The 20,516-nt window shown below is 43.9% G+C and overlaps 1 protein-coding gene across 1 annotated transcript in view; it reads right to left on the reverse strand.

Moving 5' to 3' along the window:
- slc16a10 (solute carrier family 16 member 10) overlaps nucleotides 1-20,516 on the reverse strand; it is a 29,313-nt gene that overhangs the window by 6,388 nt on the left and 2,409 nt on the right. Inside the window, exons 2-3 of the mRNA XM_031861527.1 lie at nucleotides 4,971-5,115; nucleotides 3,092-3,521 (exon numbers count right to left, since the gene is read on the reverse strand). Of these exons, the coding sequence (XP_031717387.1) occupies nucleotides 3,092-3,521; nucleotides 4,971-5,115 (575 nt within the window). The remainder of the gene's footprint in view (nucleotides 1-3,091; nucleotides 3,522-4,970; nucleotides 5,116-20,516) is intronic.

Below are 20,516 nucleotides of genomic sequence, written 5' to 3' on the forward strand. Positions count from 1 at the left end.
ACACACACACACACACACACACACACACACACACACACACACACACACACAGCGGCTCAACTTCTAACTGCTTTTGTAACTCTGCCTCCTTCCCTTAGATGTAACCCGTGCACTATTGCTACGCAAGACGTACTTATCCATATTCAGTGTATCACGATCGGCAGTTTGGAGAAGCAGACATGAAGTTCTGGCACAGCATCAAATCAATGTGCTGCAGCAAAACACATTTCAACCTGAAAATAAAGGCACAACTAAAAAAAAACTACTATATCAGTTCAAGTGAACGCTATATTATATTAATATTTTCGCTGGTTTACCTTGCTGTGAGAAAGCTTTACAGTTGGTTTTTTTCTGACCGGGAACCGAGTTACCTGTATTCTCACCAAAGTCACTGGACTTCATTGGAAAATACGACTATTTTACCACGCAGCACACAGGGATTGTTGGTCTATTTGTGATATTGTGTGAGTCGGTTAGTTCGAATTCACCCAAGTCCCACACTAAGACTAACTAACCAATCAAAGCAGCGGTAGACCAGCAGGTCCTGTGTACTGCGTGGTGAAGTATTAGTTTTTTCCAATGAAGTCTGGTGACTGTGGTGAGAGCGTAGATAACTCAGTTCCCCCGTCAGAAACATAGACTGTTTCTGGAGTCAGCTATTGGCAAGAGCATATATGGACACACCGGTTTCAGTTCCCCCTCGGAAACTGCTGTCTCATTGAAAATATTCTAATTACACACTATTTTTAGGTGGGCCTTTTCAGGTGTCTAAAATAAGTTTTGCTGCTGCCCCCGTCCACAGCAGTACTCCTGTCTGCTTCTCCAAACAGGGGGGGGGGGGGGGGGGGGGGCAGTCATCTGCTGCAGGTAATACACAGACTGTGAGCAAGTGCCTCGTACAAACCCCACTTCAAAACATCCAAACTATCCCTTTACCTGCCAGTAGACTCCTTTAACCTCCACAGTAGGGCTTTCTCACAACAGCTGTAATTAATACCATTATTGATGGAGCAGAGCGCTCATTAATGTTATCAGGAACACCTGTGTTTGCTTCTCCTGCTGTTAGTGAATCCTTAGTTGCTGGAATTAATGAGACGTTCTACATTCATTTAAACACACGAATAAGAAAAACAAGATAAAACACACCGGCAATGCGTTCTTTAAAGCTGCTTTAGCAGTGTGTTTTGGGGTTTTGAGTTTTCCCTTTCAGAGCCCCGCGATGCACCAACCCACATGCCCTCTGCTCTCCCTCCTCGGCTGTTTAATGCTCATTAGACATCCAGCTCCCTTCCAGCCCACACAGACACACCGCAGCCCTACAGGTGCTCCTTGTTAGACGCACTCAAACAAACTCCTTTTTCAAGTAGAACGAGCTTTCTAAAGACAAAAAATACCACTCCATATGATGCTAATGTGAATCTATTGTAGGGGGGGGACACACGAGTTATCTGTCTGGCTGACGTTCAAACTTTCCCGTGTGCTGTTCGTCAATATGCTCACTTTGCAAAGTAGGCAGAAAAGACACTACCACGCCTTTAAATCAGCCCACGCACAGGGCAAATACAGCCGTACCTGGAGTAACATCTTATCTCTAATCAGCAATACTTGGAAAGGTGTGTGCAAGTGTGTGTTGACTTTACACTTTTACAGTCTTCAGATATGTACAGCTGGATTTGGAGCAAAAGACCCACAGTGAGTGACGCACGCAGACACACCGGGGAAAGAAAAAGAGTGGAGAGGGTTCTGAGGGCCTGATGGGACTCCCTTGCTGAAAAGCTGAACAATATGCTGCTTTGACCCGTGTTTTTTTTCCTCCTTCCTCTTCCCACGCAGTAGCCTTAGGAGCGGTGAGGCTCTGTGTCTAGGGAAGGACGGGTGCTGGGGCCATAAGGGCAGTGGTGGCGCTGAGGCTGCAGCCGCCCCCCTGCGGTGTCCCATCTGAGTAGCAGACACGAGAGAAGTGTTGGGAAAACACATCCCAGAGTCATCGTGTCCAAATAAACAGTCGCCTCATGAGTCAGTCCAACGCGTCCCGGCTGTGCCCCCCCAGCACTCCAGAGGAGATGTTTTCTCCAACGCCATATCTTCCCATCTCGTAGCCGGAATGAACAAAATGAATGTTATATTTTGATTAGCCTATATCAGTGTGAACAGACTAACAAAACACGGTAAAGGACGCTGTTCACTGAGGAGGGATTGTTCAATTCTGTATTTACAGAAACATTATAGCAGTATGCGGTCCTGATTGGCAGGAAATATTAATCAACTTTAACTGGTTTTGACGCTATTATGCAACATCTGGATTGTTGTTGCAGCAAGTAAGGCCTGCTGAATTGTTTGTCAGGAACGGTTACGAGCCTGGACCGCAGCCTTAATGAAGAATGGACTAGCATTGCAACGTCAACATCACTGTTGCAGAAGAACACAATTGTAGGCGTCACCACTGCACAAGGCATGCAGCTTCAGGTTAAACATAATAAAAATAAGCCAGCTAATAAAATATTGACATTTTTTTAATGCGATCGACAGATTATCTTCGACGGCATAAATCAGTTCATATCGTCACGCAACAATACGGATATCCATCGATTGATCCATTTGAATATCCCGTAGTTTTGTTGTTTCGTCCCTGGTGCTGAAGGCCTTTTGACCGTCCTAACGAACAGTTCCTAAATACTGAAGTACACTCTACGAGTCATGAACCATCTTGTGGTAACGCGCCGTGCCGTCTCTGAATGCCTGGGGGATTCTGGCTCGGGTTTAGAGTTCCCTTCCTCTCACATTAATAAATCTCATGTTGCGAGTATGTGTTTTGATATGCGTGTTGTTGAAGCTCCCTCCTTGACCTCACCCTTATTCCTCCCCCGTGCCTACAAACACATCCAAAACATGGGATCAGGATACTGGAAAATCACAGCGTGGAATTCCTCTGTTGGCATTTAGATGCTGTTATTCATCCGACTGACCTTTGGCCTGGAGAGCGGGGTGACGATAACAACAGATAAATACACAGTATATGTGAAGGTAGGGGGAATCAAATCTGACTGAGCGAGCGGATGAATGAAAAGGTATGTGGAGAACACAGACTCACCAGGTGAACGTAAGGCACGAAGTAGCCATAGAGGGCTGCAGGGATGCCAAAGGCCCAAATGCGATACCCCAAGGACTTCCAGATATTGAGGTTGAAGATCTGGCTCAGGGGTGGGCACCGGCGGCCTGTGCGGGTCTTGCTGGATTTGACCGGCAGCTGGGGCGTGTAGGTGAAGCCGGCCAGCATCAGCACAAACATGAGGATGCAGAGGACGCGCATGGTGTTGTGGAGGCCCACTTTTTCCAGCAGGTGCGACAGCGCGAAGGGCAAGGTGATGGTGAAGACGCTGCTGCCGGCTGTCACGATGCCGTTCACCAGGCCCAGGCGCTTCTTGAAGTAGTGGCCCAGGATGACCAAGCTGGGCTGGTAGGCGAAGGAGCAGCCGCAGGCGAACACAATGCCATAGGTAAAATACAGGGGGCCCAGGGACCTGATGGGGGATAGAGCCAAAAGTTACATCACTGTACAGCCTTTTGACCCACTGCTAACATTAATGTATTTACACATTCAAAAGGCTGTTTACATAGTTATTCAACCGGGGAAAAAAACGGTAATTATGCTGCCCACTGAAACTGTTGCCAGCAGCAGAGGATCACTGTTTTCCTTTTCTTGTGAATGTGTAACCGTAGTTTTTAAAGGTTTTTGATTCCGTCGATCATGACATTTTGTTCAATAAGCTACTTTGTTAATGATTCTGCTTACAGCTGATTCAAATCACAACTTTCTGGAGTCTGGAGTTCAAGTCCCAAGGTGGTTGATAAAGGCGTTCCCAGTAATCAATATTGCCATTTACTCTGTACATAAATAAAATGGATTTTTCATCTGAGCACTGCCATGTTCAATTTCATGCTGACGACACCATACATTATGTCATCGGCCCATACGCAGCTAAAGCTCTCTTTGAACCTTGCACTGTCCGCTGCACAACTGGGCTGTCAGCCTGCCCTGTGAAATGTGTGTGGAATGCTGCTCGACAGCCACTTGATAAGTGGTAGTTTAACTGTTTTATTACTCAATTTATTGCACTTGAAAGTGATCAGGCCAGGGTCGAACACTTTGTCTAGATCACACATTCCTGTGTGTTTGTGAGAGTGTTTCCTCACGTGTACACGTATCAAATTCCAGGAAATGATTAACAACCGAGTGCCAAGAGCAGAGCCACTCGCCCGCTGGGTCGAGATAAAAGCTAAAAGGAGTCAGACAGACGCAGTTAGAGACTAGCTGGTGAACATGGTGGAGCATTTAGCAGCTAATGAGACGGATATTTCCCTCAGTAGATGGTGGAGACCAAAAACAGAGCGGGAATATTGGGCTTATATTCATCAGTTGGATGCACATTTGACTCCAAAACGAATCATCATGCTGCTCTGTAACTGGGTTTTCAAATAAGCAACCGTTTGCCATCAAGTACGACATGTCAACTTAAAGGTGATTAGATGTAACGTTGTGTTTTTGAAGAAGATTTTTCTACCCTGCATTTATTATGGTCTCCTCAAAGCCACTGGACTCCATTGACAGAAACGGTCATTTTACTTTGCTGGTCGTTGAAAAGCACTCTTCATTCAAACTGTACAGAAATAAAATAAAACTCTTTGTTATTGATCCCTATTGTTCCAGCAATGGCCAACTCTGGTTTGAGAGATTGGCAGAGACATTTTGACTGTGTACTAACCCTGCTTCCGTTGCCAGTTGGTGACACACCACAAGAGAAACAACAGAAAGGCAGACTCGTCTACTGGCAATGGGAAAGCAGTCCATCACCTATTTTTAGCAGGACTGAAGGCGCCGGCTACCCCGATAACTATGTAGGAAAAGGTGTCATGTATACTCTGTATGCAGTGATGACATGTCATTTTGAACAGCTTTTTGTTGTCCTTACGTGACAAAGGAGCTGGCCAGCAGGCCGACCAGGCCGACAGCAGCGCCGCCCACTGCCGTGACTCTGCAGCCGAGGATGTCGGTGAAGACGCTGACGATGGGGGAGCAGAAGAAGATCATCCCCATGGAGAGGGAGCCCACCCATGCTGCAAGAGACAAAACGAATGTATGAGGGGAAAATCTCACACAACAACGAGCTGTAAGTCAGAGTGATCATCGGTTCACATCCAAAACAGAAAGCTGTCTCCGGGAAGACAGCGTTGTTTAACATTAATGCTGCGGATGCTGACACCAGAACAAAGCCTGTTGATGCAATAATAGAACACTGTTGCTCTTGTACACACACACACACACACACGCGTTTCCTTTTTTTCCATCTTGTTCATTAATCATACTGTACATTGTTTGTGTTTGCATCTGTTAAAAGCCACTGGCCTTTCCTAGAGCAAGCGTACAATGACAAGACAAGAGTTAGGCAACAGCAGGAACACACATTGACGGGACACCGGAGTGACAGAGTGGACAGAAAGGAGTGATCAGGAAAACACTTAGGCCCGGTCTCAACACTAAGTACACAGATACCATGGTGATGTCGTCTGCCTCCTGGGTAGAACATACTGAAACATCTCACTTAACTTACTCAGTAGACCCAAAAATGATCCAGGCAGCAAACTAATCGCTAAAAATGTTGCTAAAATACAAATCAAGGTGCTTCATCACATTAAATTCAATATTACAATTACAGAAAATAGCTTTCTGGTCAAATACAACTAAAGCTATTGAAGGAATTGCTACTTCAGTGTGATGTTTACAGTATAATCTCTACCGGCTGACTAATATCTGTGAGCTCAAATATCTGCGGTTAAAAGGAAACTCCGGCAGTTATATACATATGGTCAGTTTATTAGTCAACCTGTGAAAACAGTTGTGCAATAGTTTCTGTGGTTCTGGAAATTATTTTTCAGGTTTGAAAAAAATGACTCAGCCTGTGCTCAGAAATTACACTTTTTCTTCTTCTTATAAACTGGGGTGTGGAGTCTGAAAGACCTGGGTTTTGACCCGGCAGGGAGGGTCCAACAAAAAAAAAAAAAAAAAAGCTATCGTTTGCATTATGAGAAATGTGGGATCCAGTGTTTTTGGAACTTTACCATTATTTTTGAAATCCTTCTTCTTGTAAGGTCCCTCCTCTATGAATGTATTGATGCTAAATCACCAGCGTGACCTTTAAGTATTGTCATATTGAAAAACCGTGGCTTCAGACTTTCCCTGTGCTCACTTACCAGACTCTGTGAGACTGGCTTGTATTTTCTCAGGCAGAAGAAATGGCACTGGGCTATTTCAGGGAAAACAAAGTCATTTATTTTTTATTTTTTCATTGCAGATCAGATCTGCTTCTAAAAAATGTCAGTGGAGCTAAAACTCTGACCAGGAAACACCCGCAGTGTTTGCTCAATGCTTGGTCAGCAGTCTTCTGTGAGTGTAAGGTTGAATACCGCTGTCACATGCTGCAGCAGACCTCTGACTAATGTATTACATGTTAAGATACACAGGACACATTTACAGTAATGCAGATTGGCAATTCTGGGATAGTGACAGCACTGGAGGGATTCAGAAAATAACTTACATCTCTAAGGTCTTATCACAAGTTGTTTCTATGTATTTAAGACAAATGGGAGGGCATGCATGTGCAGCTGAGATATGCAGGGAACACCCATCTGCTCTGGAACTACTTCCTAAATATCAAGCTTTTAGATATACTGTTTCCGGCTTTTATTCTCAACAAGGAAAAGAGGCAAACACAAAGATGGGGTGAAACAAGCAACGACTCTGACAAAACGCACTAGTACACAAATTGCGCAAGACCCCCCCACCCCCCCCGTGCAGTGCTGCCCTTTGACCACAGAGAGGATGGGGAAGCCGGGAGTAAGCAACATGTTGCTGCCCCGAGGGGACGTTCAGGTCTCCAATGAAATCCCACATCCAGATACTGTAACAGCATAGGTAGGGTCGCAAAAGCTGTTTTTCCTCGATTCTGAAGCGCCGTCAGAGGAAACTTATGGGAAAATACAGAGCAGCTGGAGTTTGAGTGTTATTGTTACCTGTTTTTTTACCGGGGGTAACGGGAGACCCCTGTGTCAAGTTTCAGGGTTAGTACTGGTTTCACTGCTGCGTCTTCATTCTCCCTGAATCCTCATCTCACCCCCCGCTGTCAGAGTATCAATACACTCTCAGGTTGCCCCGTAAGATGGAGGTTATGAAGCAGCACAGGAGCACAGAACAAAACACGGGCTACTAGCACCAGCAGTTATGTTAGGCTGCAATGCTAATTGTTAAGAAAATCTAACTTTAACATGGATAAAAGCTTTTATTCCCCCTTAGCAGACAAAGTGGAGTAGATATACAAAGTGTAGTTGTTGTCATGTAACACGTTCACAATGACAATAGCAACATGTTGATGTTTAGAGGAAAACGTTTGTCCGTGTTCAGCATCTCAGTTTACTGTGCTATCATAGTATCGCTAACATTAGCTAACATGCAAATAAGTAGAGCCGAGGCTGATGGGAATTAGTTTAGCTCACAAACTAAATTATTGGACAGATTCAAAGTTTGACCCAATGACAGTAACAAATCATAAGTACGGGGAATCACCAAAGTTATAACAATTCATCCTACGGGGAACATGAACGTCCACTTTTCATGACGATCCATTTAATAGTCGTTATTGACACAAATGTCAGCGTGCTAGTGGCGCTAGAGCAGGGGGGTCAAACTCAAGGCCCGCGGGCTGCAGAGACAGTTATTTAACAAGATGTTAGGGAGTAGTTACAGTTATACAGTCTTACAGTTACAATTGGCCCTTTGACGGAAACCATAATGCTGATGTGACTCAGGGTGAAAATGAGTTTGCCAGAGGAAGTGTCAGAGGATCACTAAAGTCATTAGGATGCATCATCTGGAGACCTTGAATCGCTGTACAACATTTCAAAGCAATCCATCCGAGTCTGGACCAAAGTGGTGGATCGACCAATGTTACCAACCCTAGGGCCGTGGCTAAAACCAAACATGTCTAATGGACACAGAGCAGCAATATAGTCAAAATCTGTACATATTGATGTTTCCGCATATAAAAATACTGACGTGTTACCTATATTTAGTTACAGTTTGTCCCTCAGCGCACTGATCTGGTTTCACAGCCAAAAGCTTCTAAGGATCTATTCCAGACACTGTAGTCAGCAGAAATGCCCCAAATTCAATGGGGTCCTCTCTGCCAGGTCTTATATTTGTGGGGATATCATCCCGCTTTAATTAAGCAACATAATGTAATAAATGGCAGTGAACAAAGCAAGGCAAAGAATCCCTCAAGGACAACAGGAAATTGCTGTTGCGGTTTCATCTGCTGGCTCTCTCGATTTAAAAGCATCTACGCTTCAGACAAAGAGGAATTCTAGATTTAAAAATGCAATATCAGGATTCCCTCTGTCCCGGTGGCATCCACCGTTGGCCGCGGGCCCCGGCTTGGACGCTGACAGACGAGGCAGAGTTGCCTTAAGTCGTCTGTCTGCCTCATTACGGGCTCCTTGCTGGAACCCCCCCCCCCTGCTCTGAACCCGGTCACCCCACAATGACGGGACCTACAGCCGTGAAAACTGCATAAAACTCTGCCTCTTGCAAGCCACACTAAATGGATTCAAAGCCATTGCGGTGACACCCGTGAGAGTTCTTGAACTGCAGACTCTGAGCTCAAGTCTTTGTTGTGGAGGCGTGCGTGCATGCACAAGTCCTAACAGCTGTAATTATGTGTTTTGACACACATGATTCTTGTGCCACCTAGAACAGTAATCCCAAACTTTTTTGTCTCACTTATCCAAATAGCACTATCAACTGTGTTTCCATTACTTTTAGCTAAATACAAACTGCTTATAGTGATCATGGTTACAGTGATCAAAAAGCTTGGGACGGAATCATGTTTCATTAGAAACTACCAAAAACAAGATGCAGTAGCAAAACTCGTTACGTAATGCCCCCTTGAGCGGGCTTACAGTAAGCTATATCATATTTAAAGTACTGTATCATAGTGTATCTGAATTATACACTGCACAGTCATTACATTTGTACAGTAATTTGAAAACAATTGGTAATAATAATCATCTGCAGATGGTACCAAATGCAGTGCTTTCCACTGTATTTTAACTGTTTATTGATTACATTTAGCGAACTATGGTTGGAAACCACTGTCTGAAAACATGAACTGAGACCCAGCGTGTGGAGCACAGAGGGGCCCTCATGAATCCCTGATGACTTCTCCTGCATTAAAGCAGCTGGTTGGAGAGTTATCTATTAACCAAAGTGAATAGAACCGGCTAATGGACAGGCATACTTGGCTGATATTGCAGTGGTGTGACGGACCATTTTCCTGACTTGATCAAATAAACAACTTGTCCCCGTAGCACATTCTAGGAACCCGATGACACGCTCGGGCTACAATCTAGTCCCACACCAGAGACCACTTAAAACTGTGGCTGTCGCAGGCTGCTGCACTAGAACCTAAACACAAACGGAGGAGGAAGAGGTGTTCATAAATCAACAGGACCAGATGTCCCTCTGTGTCACCACCACATTAACATGCAACAGTAGGGCTTATCATGTCACCCGGGGTGATGCAGCCGGTATATTAACAAACTGGTCTCTGTAATTGCTGGTAAAAGATGTTTGAGAAATAAATATTGTGCTTTATACTTTTACTTCACTACATTTCAGAGGGAAACTAAATATATGGAGTTAATTTAAGGATTCAGATTTTATAAACAAAACACATGGTGAATATATAAAATATGATACTGTGCTGTAAAGTCAACTACTAGTAGATCAATTTAATACACCAGCTGGAACCGTAAAATGCTGCTCATGAGTTAAGAGTCCACTAATATGTACAGTACATAATAAAATGACTCTGAACCATTCTGCCCAACCAGTCTTACTAAAGTGAAACTCGAATGCAGGGTTTTACTTGTAACAGAGTATTTTTTACAGAGTAATAGTGCTACTTTCACTTGAAGCTGCGAGTACTTCTTCCACCATGGTAAACAACACATCACTTCCTGCATTGGACAGGACAGTTTCTCTATGTGTCCAGTTTGACTTCCCAAGTAGTAGCCCAAACAACAATAGACGTTGCAACATAATAAACCCCTAAAATAAATCCTTATCTCTAAACGGTCAAACTGCAGCTTTTATGGTGATGTACTTTGACAGCATCTGCAGAGCCTCAATGTCCAGTGTTCCCTGCGAGGATAGGTGCAGGCCCCATCTGTACGGGATGGAAACACATTTGTATCCGACAGCTGAACTGCTGCTAGAAGAACCAGCCAGCTCACGTTACAATCAGAGTTTTACACCCACTGACCCGGAGTCAGGAAGTGGACCGTACTGTACTGATATTACGGCTCCCTCCCACAAGGCAGAGCAAAAAACGTTTCTCTGGTTTAGAGGGCGAGCGAGAGACGGAGGAGGAAAGTTAAGAAAGGGCAAGTAAAGGTGTAGATTTTGGAAATCCTTGTGTTTCCCAGCAGGTCTTGGATTACGTCCTGACGGAGCTTTGTTACCTGAAAAATGGAAAACCACTCTAGTTCTAAAAAGAAAGAAAGCAGAGCAAGCAGCAGGGTTAATGGGCTTACAAGCTGTGGCCTATGTTAAGCTGAACATGTTTGGCACATAGCGGAGACTCATTACTAATGTCCCCCCTCAGGGCATCGGCAGTAAAAGAAGATGTGTTCTTCTTCTAGTCTGGAAAAGGATTGGACTGAAGAGCAACCTTTTTAAAAGCCAAAGAAGTGACAAACAACGACAACTCTCTTATTACTAGAGGCCGGAGTGTCAAAGAGTAAGCAGGGAGTAGGATATCAAACCCAGAGAATGTGTTTTTAGCTTACAGGATTTCCTCGTTTCAAATAAAGCTTCACAGGGCTCTGCCTGTGCACCTTGGTGTTACACTGATCCAGTCAAGTCTTAATCAAGAAAGCCCCAGTTATTCATCGACTATACAGATCCTACAACCAGAACCAAAGGATAGCTGATTAATCCCTATTCGGACAGGATTAGACCAACAGGAGGAGGTGCACTGCAAAAAAAAAAAAAAAAAACACTTGAAATGAGTTAATCCAGATTTAAGTCTTCAAATTTGATTTAATTGAAAAGACATATACCTAATTGCTTTCAGTGTGACCAACTTATTTTTCTCAAAGGAACAGCGTGTAGCATTTCAGCAACCTATTGGGAGAAATGGAATATAATATATAATACAGACAAACCTCCCCAAGGAGGCACTCTTCCGGACTATTGAGCTCATGCTCGGGTATAAAATTGGTGGCGTTCCCCTTTAAGATTGATTCCAGTTCAAACTGACGTTTTTATTTATTATTTTACAGGGAGGGGTGCTCAAATCATTATTGGCACATGTCCAGACGTTAGATCCCATCCAGGTCTGTCAAGATAAGATCCAGGCCTCTTTGACTGCAATAATCTCACCTGCAAAAAGCAGGAAAACCAGTTGGAGCCTGAGTGGACATAATAAAACAAAGATTCCTGCATGTGAAGCATGAGATTCTTGCTACTATTCACAACCCTTAACTTCAGTCCCTTTGACAAACTGTAGACTTGATGTGGCCTTACAGTGAAACAGCCGGTCCTGCTAAAGTATGGCTTTACAGCTGCTGTTGTTCAATCACAAAGGCCTCACGGTACTGCACATGAGTGGACCTTATAGAACTGCAACCATAACTCCATCTCCTGCTTCCAGCAGCTGGAAGTCATTTATACTGGGCCGCTCCGTTGGAGGCTCTTGGGGAGGGGGGGCAGTGAGAAACGCCAAATTCTTTTTGGCATCCTCGTGTTCTTCTTGGGTTTTTCTGGCCTCACAGCACGGGAAGTGAAACCTATAACCCAATGACACAGACAGAAGCTCGGGGAGCAGCCGCAGAGAAATTTTCGGATGTGCAAGCAGAGAGAAAAGAAATATGCATATTTTGGAAACTGATTTCTTCTCTCTGCAGTAGATACAACAGATCCATATGAAAAACGTTAGATGGGAGTTGCGGTCCGTGTCAGAGGAACGGGGGAGCGGGGCCGTGTGTCGGGGCTGGTCGTGATTGGGGGAGCTTTTCATCCACCCACTTCTTTTGAGTGCACAGTATATGGAGTATGGCTCCAGGCCTCTCATGAGGTCTGTACTCAATATCTCCAGAATTGTTTGCATCTGCGTCGAGTCTGAGAATGCAGCCACATCAAAGCGTTACACTAGTTTACTGAACTCCAGTCAAAAGATGACTTCAGATAAATAAGATAAAAATTATGAAATCATTAAAAAAATAAGACATTTTTACTTCACAGATCCCTACTGTGTATTTCTTGTAGGGCTGCAAGGGACCAAAGGAATTCTTACACTTGTACGATATTGTCAACTAAGCACCACTTTAAATCTTGTGTTTACCAGAGATGTGTTTATAAGTGAGTCATTCAGCATGAAAACAAGCATTAAAAACAACTAAAGAAATCTTAGTTGGCTCAGATCAAAATGACCGATAAGTGAGCTCATCGACTGAGAGGAAGGAACAGTCTTCATCTCTTCTCGCTCAAGCTTTCTAAACACTTCATTCAGTGTGCTAAACCAAAATAATGACCTGACACACTCTAAAACGCTCCATAGCTTTCAGTATTCACATCATACAGTCATTTGATTCTTTGTTGCTATAAAAACAAATGATAACAAATTGATTAGATTAGATATTTTATACATGTACAAAGTACAATGTTTTGACAATTAGGCCTTACACAATTCTGGCAGTTAACAATAACGACTTAAACTAATAAAAGAATGATACTGTGACTAGTATGAAGTAGCACACCCGCATTCATTAATTCCTCAATAAACCTCTGTGCACATAATAATTCATGAACTGCTCTTCAGAGTTCTCAAAGACACTTGAAAAAAAAAAAAGAAGCATTCAACTCTTTAAAGTTACAATGAGGAACTTTCATTTTGTGTAGATTTTGGCGGGCCCTGTGGACAACAGCGGTAGTGTTTCCAAGCACCAGACTCCCTTTAGAAAGCCTGTCATTTTACCACAGCAGGGTCTGACAGTCTGCCCCGCTCAGTGCTGGTTCTGGTTCTCCCGTGCCTCCCTTCCATACAGCGTGCCCAACAATATGGCCTGGGCCATAAGGGTGTTGGCGTTGTCTTCCAGCGGGGGCCGGTGGAGCGGAGTGAGGAGACACAGTCGGTTGTGGAGCTCTCCACCTCCGACTACAGGTCAAAAGGGGTTTCTGGTGAACCTACATGATTTCATCGGATTACTGCGGAATCCGACCCGGTTGCACCGACGACAAGCATTAATAATAACAACATAGAAATAATCTCGCTGATGGTCTCGTTTGTTTATTTAGGTAATATAGGGGCGTCAGCACTAAATTAAGACCGTTTCCTAACCAGGTAGAAGTTAAATACAGACAGGAGATAAAAAGAAAACAAAAGCAAAGATTAGAATAAAACTGTAAAGACCAGATGAACACATAGGTCACATAAACAGACCAGACTGGTCGTAGACCTCTGAATCTTGTTATCTATTGTGGTTTCATATGGTGTATGTGATGTATAATGAGCTCGGAGTTGTTCTTTACAAACCTAATTACCTCCAGGACAATGTATTGTTCTGCGCTACATCCAGTACCCCAGCTCTAAACAACACTGAACGGGTACCAGCACTGACTACAAGGTGCCTGAGAGCGAGGCCCTCCCAGCCGGCCCCTCAGGCCGTGGCCTGATGATGCATGTCATGTGCAGGAGGCCAAACAATTGGTCCTCCTGCCGCCATTGAAGTGCTGCTCTGCCTCAGACATGTTTACCCGCTCTCGGCTTTATCTCTCAACAACCTTCACCTAAGCATCGGGCCCGAGCATACACACACGCCTGAGATTAAACAGCCGGTCAAACATTAACCCGTGTGTGCTCAAAACCTGCCAAGGTTTAATGGGATCGATTCGATCCGTCTTTTGTTTTGTTTTTGTTTAAACTTAAGTTGCCGTGCAGGCCAGCTGCTACAGCTCCCGGCTCCAGTCTTTAGGAGATACAGAAACAGACATATTACATTTTAATCCAATGACCACGTACTTAACTTAATAGGAGACATACATGAACATCTACTTTGAAAACAGGGAGGGATGACTCCAGGGTTGGATTCTGCTGGGAAAGTGATGCTACTTTCAGATTTCCTTTAAATCAAACCTTGGAAAAGAAAACTTAAAGCAGGAGTTCTAACTTTCTTCAGTCCCAGCATTGCTGCTCTGATACAGGACTTAACTATCCATGCTTTTGATTGCAGTCCATTGATGGACACATGTGTGTGGCTCCATTGACGTGCACATACATGCACTATTTCTGAGCTGGGAGCGGTGGTGAGGCAACTGCTGGAGTCTCCCAGTTAACGTAGAACTTTTATATTTGAGTTTTTGTACAGATTAAACGAACAAGCCAGGCTAGCTGTTTCACCCAGTATTTCCTTTGTGCTAAGCTAAGCTAAGCTAACCGGCTGCTGCATGCAGCTTCATATTTCATGGACAGATATGAGACTGGTATTGATTTTAGGGCTGAACAATGAATCTGGATTTTATTGAAATCTCAATATGGAAATGGGGCAATATTGCAAAATCGCAGAAAGCACAATATTTGTTAAAAGGTAAAATATGTGTTGATATACATTGTCCTCCACCATGGAAGCATATTTTCATTGTGCAAACTGCAAGGTGACTGTGGCTAAGTGGAGAGCAGAGCCGCCCTTCAATCGGTGGTTCGATCCCCGGCTCCACTATTCGCATGTCGATGTGTCCTTGAGCAAGACACTTAACCCCAAAATTGCTCCCGTAGCTGTGCCTACGGTGTATGAATGTGATAGACTTTTGTAAGTGAATTGTAAGTGTCTGCCAAATGACTAATGATCCACGGCTTTTGGCAGAGAACATTCACACAACATTTAACCTGGTCTCCCTTATAAGGAAGCTACCTGGACCCATGAGACAAATACCTTCACAAAAGGGGCTAAAGGAGAAGTCTGAATTTTGATCAACCCCATATAAGCAGGTTCTTTTGATTAGCTTACGTTACAATGACACTTTGCATTGAGCTGGACAAGGCAGCAGAAACCAGAAGTGAGGAGTCAGCAAAAGGCTAGAAGGAAATGCTGTCCCTCTCGTTAATATGTAGATGAGTTAACATCCAGTGGGAGTTGCACAAACCTACCTGGCTCAGGGTCGTATTTCTTGTCGGTGGATTTACAGCCACCGCCACTCAAACTACATTTCATCTCATGTTGACAGGGGCGGGTCAAACTCCAGCCAATTACTGGCACGTCAGCTGCCTCGCTGCAGTGAGCTCTGTTGCTGTGTGTGTGTGTGTGTGTGTGTGTGTGTGTGTGTGTGAGTGAGTGAGTGAGTGATCGTAAAAACCCACATATCCTGGCTACCTCACGCTCAGCGTGACGGGCCCAGTGATACTATAGAACAATATTTTCCAACTCAGTGTGTCTATTTCACATCAAGGGACAAAACATCGGCTTCGTGTGTCGTCCTCCCCTCCGTGTTCTCCTTTCACACCGAGTGAAAATAATATTCAGCCAAAATATGGTCAGGGGACTTCTTGTTGTTGACATGAACTTCAGTCAACCACGTGAGTTCAGGTTGGTACTTTACTTCACCCCTTGGGTCAGAGCCTAAGTCCACACACTTTTTTTTAACAAGCTTTCGTTAGCTGGCTAACTAGCTAGCCGCTAAATAAGAAAAATTTAGCCACTTGAGGCTTCAGGTCAACACTATTCACAAGATTGTATTATGTAATCATGTCATCGCAGCACCGTCATTTAGTTTACAGCTTAAAAAAAACACACTGAAGTGTGCAGTTCCCTCTTTAGGATTCATGAAAACAGCACAATAAAAAGGACTCTAGACTTCCTGTTTGGTCCGGTCTTTTGGCTGCTCTAACACTGGACGACGGGCAAGTGGCTTTCCTGGCAGCGGGCCCAGGAACAGCCCCATCTGGCATTCCCACAGTGAGGGAACCTGAGCCTGGAACACAGATGTGAAGGCCGCTGACCTGACAGTTCAGGCCAGTCTATGGGCAGAACCTCCCCCGCCCCAGCATTATGCCCTGCGATTGGTTGATTATGACGCCATGAAAAGACAACAGCTGTCAATCGGGCCCGTCATGGTAAAGTCAAGTCTTCATGCAACAACACCATAGAAATGCAATCAACATTTTGTCTCAGGAAACAAGATTTTATTGTAGGTTAGCTTATGATTTGTTGTAGCTTGTTAGCGTGAGCCACCTAGCTGCTACTACGTGAGCACCACAGCAGCTGTTTGGCTAGAAAAGACACAACAACTGACCATAATATCTCCATAAAAACATACATGATCAAACTGACACATGTTCTAATACTCGTGATCTGCAAAACAATGAAGGTAGCAGTCGAAACCTAAGTTGGGACCTGAAATGATACACGCCGCAGTTGTTGGTGAACTACAATGCATCAAACTGCCGGCGTAAGGGCTGTCAGGGTCACGTGATCACACAGCTTCCCTAGAAAGTTATCCAGGGTCTTATTCAAATTCATTCCCCCCCCCCCCGGACAGGCAAGCTGAACAAGCACCGAACGTTTTCCGTCGTGTTTCCAGCGGGAGCCCTTTAACAACGGCCCAGTGAAAGGACACACACAGGCCACACTAATTCCATTAAATCAGCACTCGAGGAACATTTTCATTTCTGAAGGATTGTCAAATTGACACTCTGCGACAGGTGGGTCGTTCCTTAACGCACACCGATCACCAGGAAATCAAGACTTATGGGGACCAAAAGTGAGTGATATTTTGTATCGTATTTTTAGGTAGCTTGTTACAAAAAGTTTAATGTAGGACATGGAATTAACACCTTAATAAGTAAGATACTGTAACTTCGATACAACTTTTTTAAAGAGCTGTTAATCGATCCTGTAGACTGACTGATCTAAGACAGTTGCTCACACACCTTTTAAACTTAACATATAAAAAGGCATTAAAAAAAGGAATCTACAAGTTGGTCTAACAAAGGAAATTGTAGATAGAATACACTCCCCAAACCCAGACTATCCTTTTAATAATGAAATCATGTTCGGTGGTTTGGTACTAAATGCACTGTGGAGGTATTTGGGAGCATTTGGCAATCAGCAAGTTTTAACATGAGGAAAAAAAACATGTTGAAACATGTCCTCTGTCGGTTCTCACAACAAGGTGAGACCAGATGGGTTTTCATTGTGTGATTGCCAGTATTCCACCAGACAGGTTTCTACTGTGAGCATACAGTCGCCATAAAGAACAGACGAGTGAAATGACACGTGGGGCAAGGAGAGTCAAATTAAACCCGATAGCAGGCTTATTTTAAGAGCTATTGATCTCAGAGTTTCATTTTTGCATATTCATGCCCTGCTACTGTTGAGTTGTTGGCTATTTATTTTTATTTCTATAACAGATGAATGTAAATGTGGGTCGTATGGACCCAGTAGTAGAGGTGAAATGCTACCCTCCATTTCTTCAAAATAATTTTAGGTCCATCTCAATCATGTGAACATGGTAATGAGACATGATAAACTGTGATCTGATTATTTGTCCAGCTACAACTCATCCCTAAGAGATCTCACCAACGTAATCGATCAAATCCCTCTGTGTTTTTACACTGCCAGTTACAGCAAATATCCAATGGAGATCATCGATGTCTCTCACAGTTCTGTCAAATTAAAATCTGTTTTTCTCCTGATCGGAGGCAAAAACACCAGAGGAAAGATATGGAGGAAAGGATCCCACTTGAATGAATCACGATGTTTATCAAGTCTCCTTGGCCTCTCATCCTGCCTGTCAAGGCGTCCGAGGTCCCCTCCCACCACCACTTCCTCTACACCGGCGTCCAACTTCGACACCGCTCGACAATCTGATTAACCCCCCCCCCCCCCCCTCTCACAACAGGAACACGTGCTGCAGAGTGCGGTGGTCTCGGCTGAAGCAGCACTTCATGTACTCGCTCTGGTAAAAACACACAAGGAAAAAACAGGGCATAGCAGGAAATGCGCTGTTATTGTCATCAGAGGAGCGAGACGGCAGGACGCGGACTAAATTTAAACCCCGCACCTTTAAATCTAAAAAGGACCGGTCTTCAGCGTCTCCATCTGCAACCGGGATGTCGTTACAATTAGAAAACCTTGGTGTCCCAACGGTTGCCAAGGTTCATATCAAGGCGGCGTCATTCTACAGGGGAGAAAGCTTTTTTTTGTCTCCTGCTGGCATGTCGAAGGACAACAAAGCCGGACAGACCTTTCAAAAAGGTATGCCGTAAGGGGAACGTGTCCCATGATACACAGCAAGTACACCAACCAGGGAAACTGCTACAACCGCACTGACTAGAGTTCCTCGGCATTCAGCCTTGATGAATGACAGTTGTGACTGTATGAAGCCCCGTTAGTGGGGGATTACAGCATGAGAGCGCAAAGGAAAGGAAAACACACGGTACAGCATTCGTCGTTTGCACAAAGCTAACAAGTTGGCATCAAACGTCGCCCGTGAGCGGTGAGAAACCGCGTTGCCACATTGTGACGGGACAGCAGGTGAAGCAATCTAAACATGTGGTAAAAACAGAATATAGAACAATGAAATAAAAAGTAGGGCTGTGCAAAAATATCGATATAGCTTGCTATCGCAATAGTTTTTTTTTAAACGATAGTGTAGCGATAAGTCCGTGACTACTATCGATACATTTTTATTTAAATGTTCTTTAAATTGCCTTGAATCCCTGTGTTTCGTGTAGTGAAATCAGTTATGTTAAATAGGTCGACGTGGCAATCCGATCAGCGGAAAAGAACATCGATACTGGACAGTTCTGCTCAACTCTGGAGAACCGAAATGATACGTTTAATTTACTTTCAATGCCAACTTTTTAAAAACTGCAATAAAGTTAGGAAACGGGCCAAAAGTTCTATTAACAACCACAAAAAGCAAGCAGGCCAAGAACCTGTGACGTGTTCCGTCTGTCTGCCTATCAATCCTCTCCGCTCCGTTTCAGAACCATGGACAGCGCCGCAATTACACGCGCTAAATCAGTCAAGCTGTCCGATCTACCATGGAGCCCACACGGTCACTAACTGCACTCCAGGAAGGAATATGATCTAATTTTTTGGATAAACAAAAAAGCGATTTCAGAGAGAAGCCGAGGCGGATAGTTGTCCGTCTCATGTTTACGATGCAGAGCTCCATCGACCTCGTGGAGATTAAATCCCAAAACCACAATGACACAGCAAAGTGACCAGTAAGATGGGAAAAATTCTGGTTGCTATTCCTGTCATTTTTTTTAACCAACCAGTTCTGGGCTCAGACCGGACTGGGCCAAATCTTTCTGGCAAATTCCAACTACCAAAAAAATATGTAAAACAGAGCTTCAGTGAAGACTACCTTTGTCAAGATCAAATCAATTCCAAAGGAACCACGGCCAAAGGTTTGGAGAGGTCTGAATGATTAGATAACAAGCTGAAGTTCAACAAGGGACAGCGTGTTCCGTTTCATGATAAAAAACAAGTATTCTGCAGCACTGCAGAGAGCGTATTTGATTAATCCTTTTTTTTTTTTTTTTTTTTAAATTGTAAAAAAAACAACTTAGTTTCACATTTCTGTTGCTATTATTTTCAGTACAATCACTATGATCATTGTAGATTGAAATAGACCCATTAAGGCATCAAATTAAACAATACGACCCGTTCAAGAGCTCTGCTATCGCTTGTGAAAACAAGAGAGAGATATGAAACCCTTGGTGGAAGTTGCATAAGCATGCCTGGAGTCCAACTGTCGTCCCCTCCTCCTCACATTCCCATCGTCCAGTAGTCTCAGCCTCGCTGGGGGGGCTGGGGCGTCACTCATCAAGACAGAGTGCCAATGAACTCTGGGCATTGGAAGGGGGCGGTGTGTAGGTGGTGTGTGTGTGTGCATTGGGTTGGAGTGCAGACTAGAATATATCCAAGCCAGACAGAGCTATGACAGCAGCAATAATACAAAATAGTTGCATTTATTAAAAGATAAATTCATCGATTTTACTAAAGCAGATTCGTAATCTCTCGTTAGATTTACATTGTGAACAAAGTTCATCATCAAAAAGCGAGCAATTAGTAAAAAAGTAAAGTATGAGTTACTGTTCCAAGTATGAAGTTGAGTATAATACGAGTCTAATCGCAACAAATGTTGCTCTCAAAACAGGTCACAGGAAATGACTCGACGACATTATCGTTGCTTGCACTCTGAAACATTACACGTCTGTAAAAATGTGACTTTGTTGCTTGTGTCAGCTGCAGGCCACCACAGCTTAAAGGGAGGAATGAGCAACCTTCTACAGCGTTGCTGCAATTTCAACAGAGATCCTCAGGAACCTTTAATAAAGTCCAGATGAATCTCTCTCTCTCTCTCTCTCTCTCTCTCTCTCTCTCTCTCTCTCTCT

Source organism: Anarrhichthys ocellatus, unplaced genomic scaffold (genome assembly GCF_004355925.1).
Source record: "Anarrhichthys ocellatus isolate YVR2014 unplaced genomic scaffold, GSC_Weel_1.0 scaffold25, whole genome shotgun sequence".
In the NCBI taxonomy this organism is placed as follows: Eukaryota; Metazoa; Chordata; class Actinopteri; order Perciformes; family Anarhichadidae; genus Anarrhichthys; species Anarrhichthys ocellatus.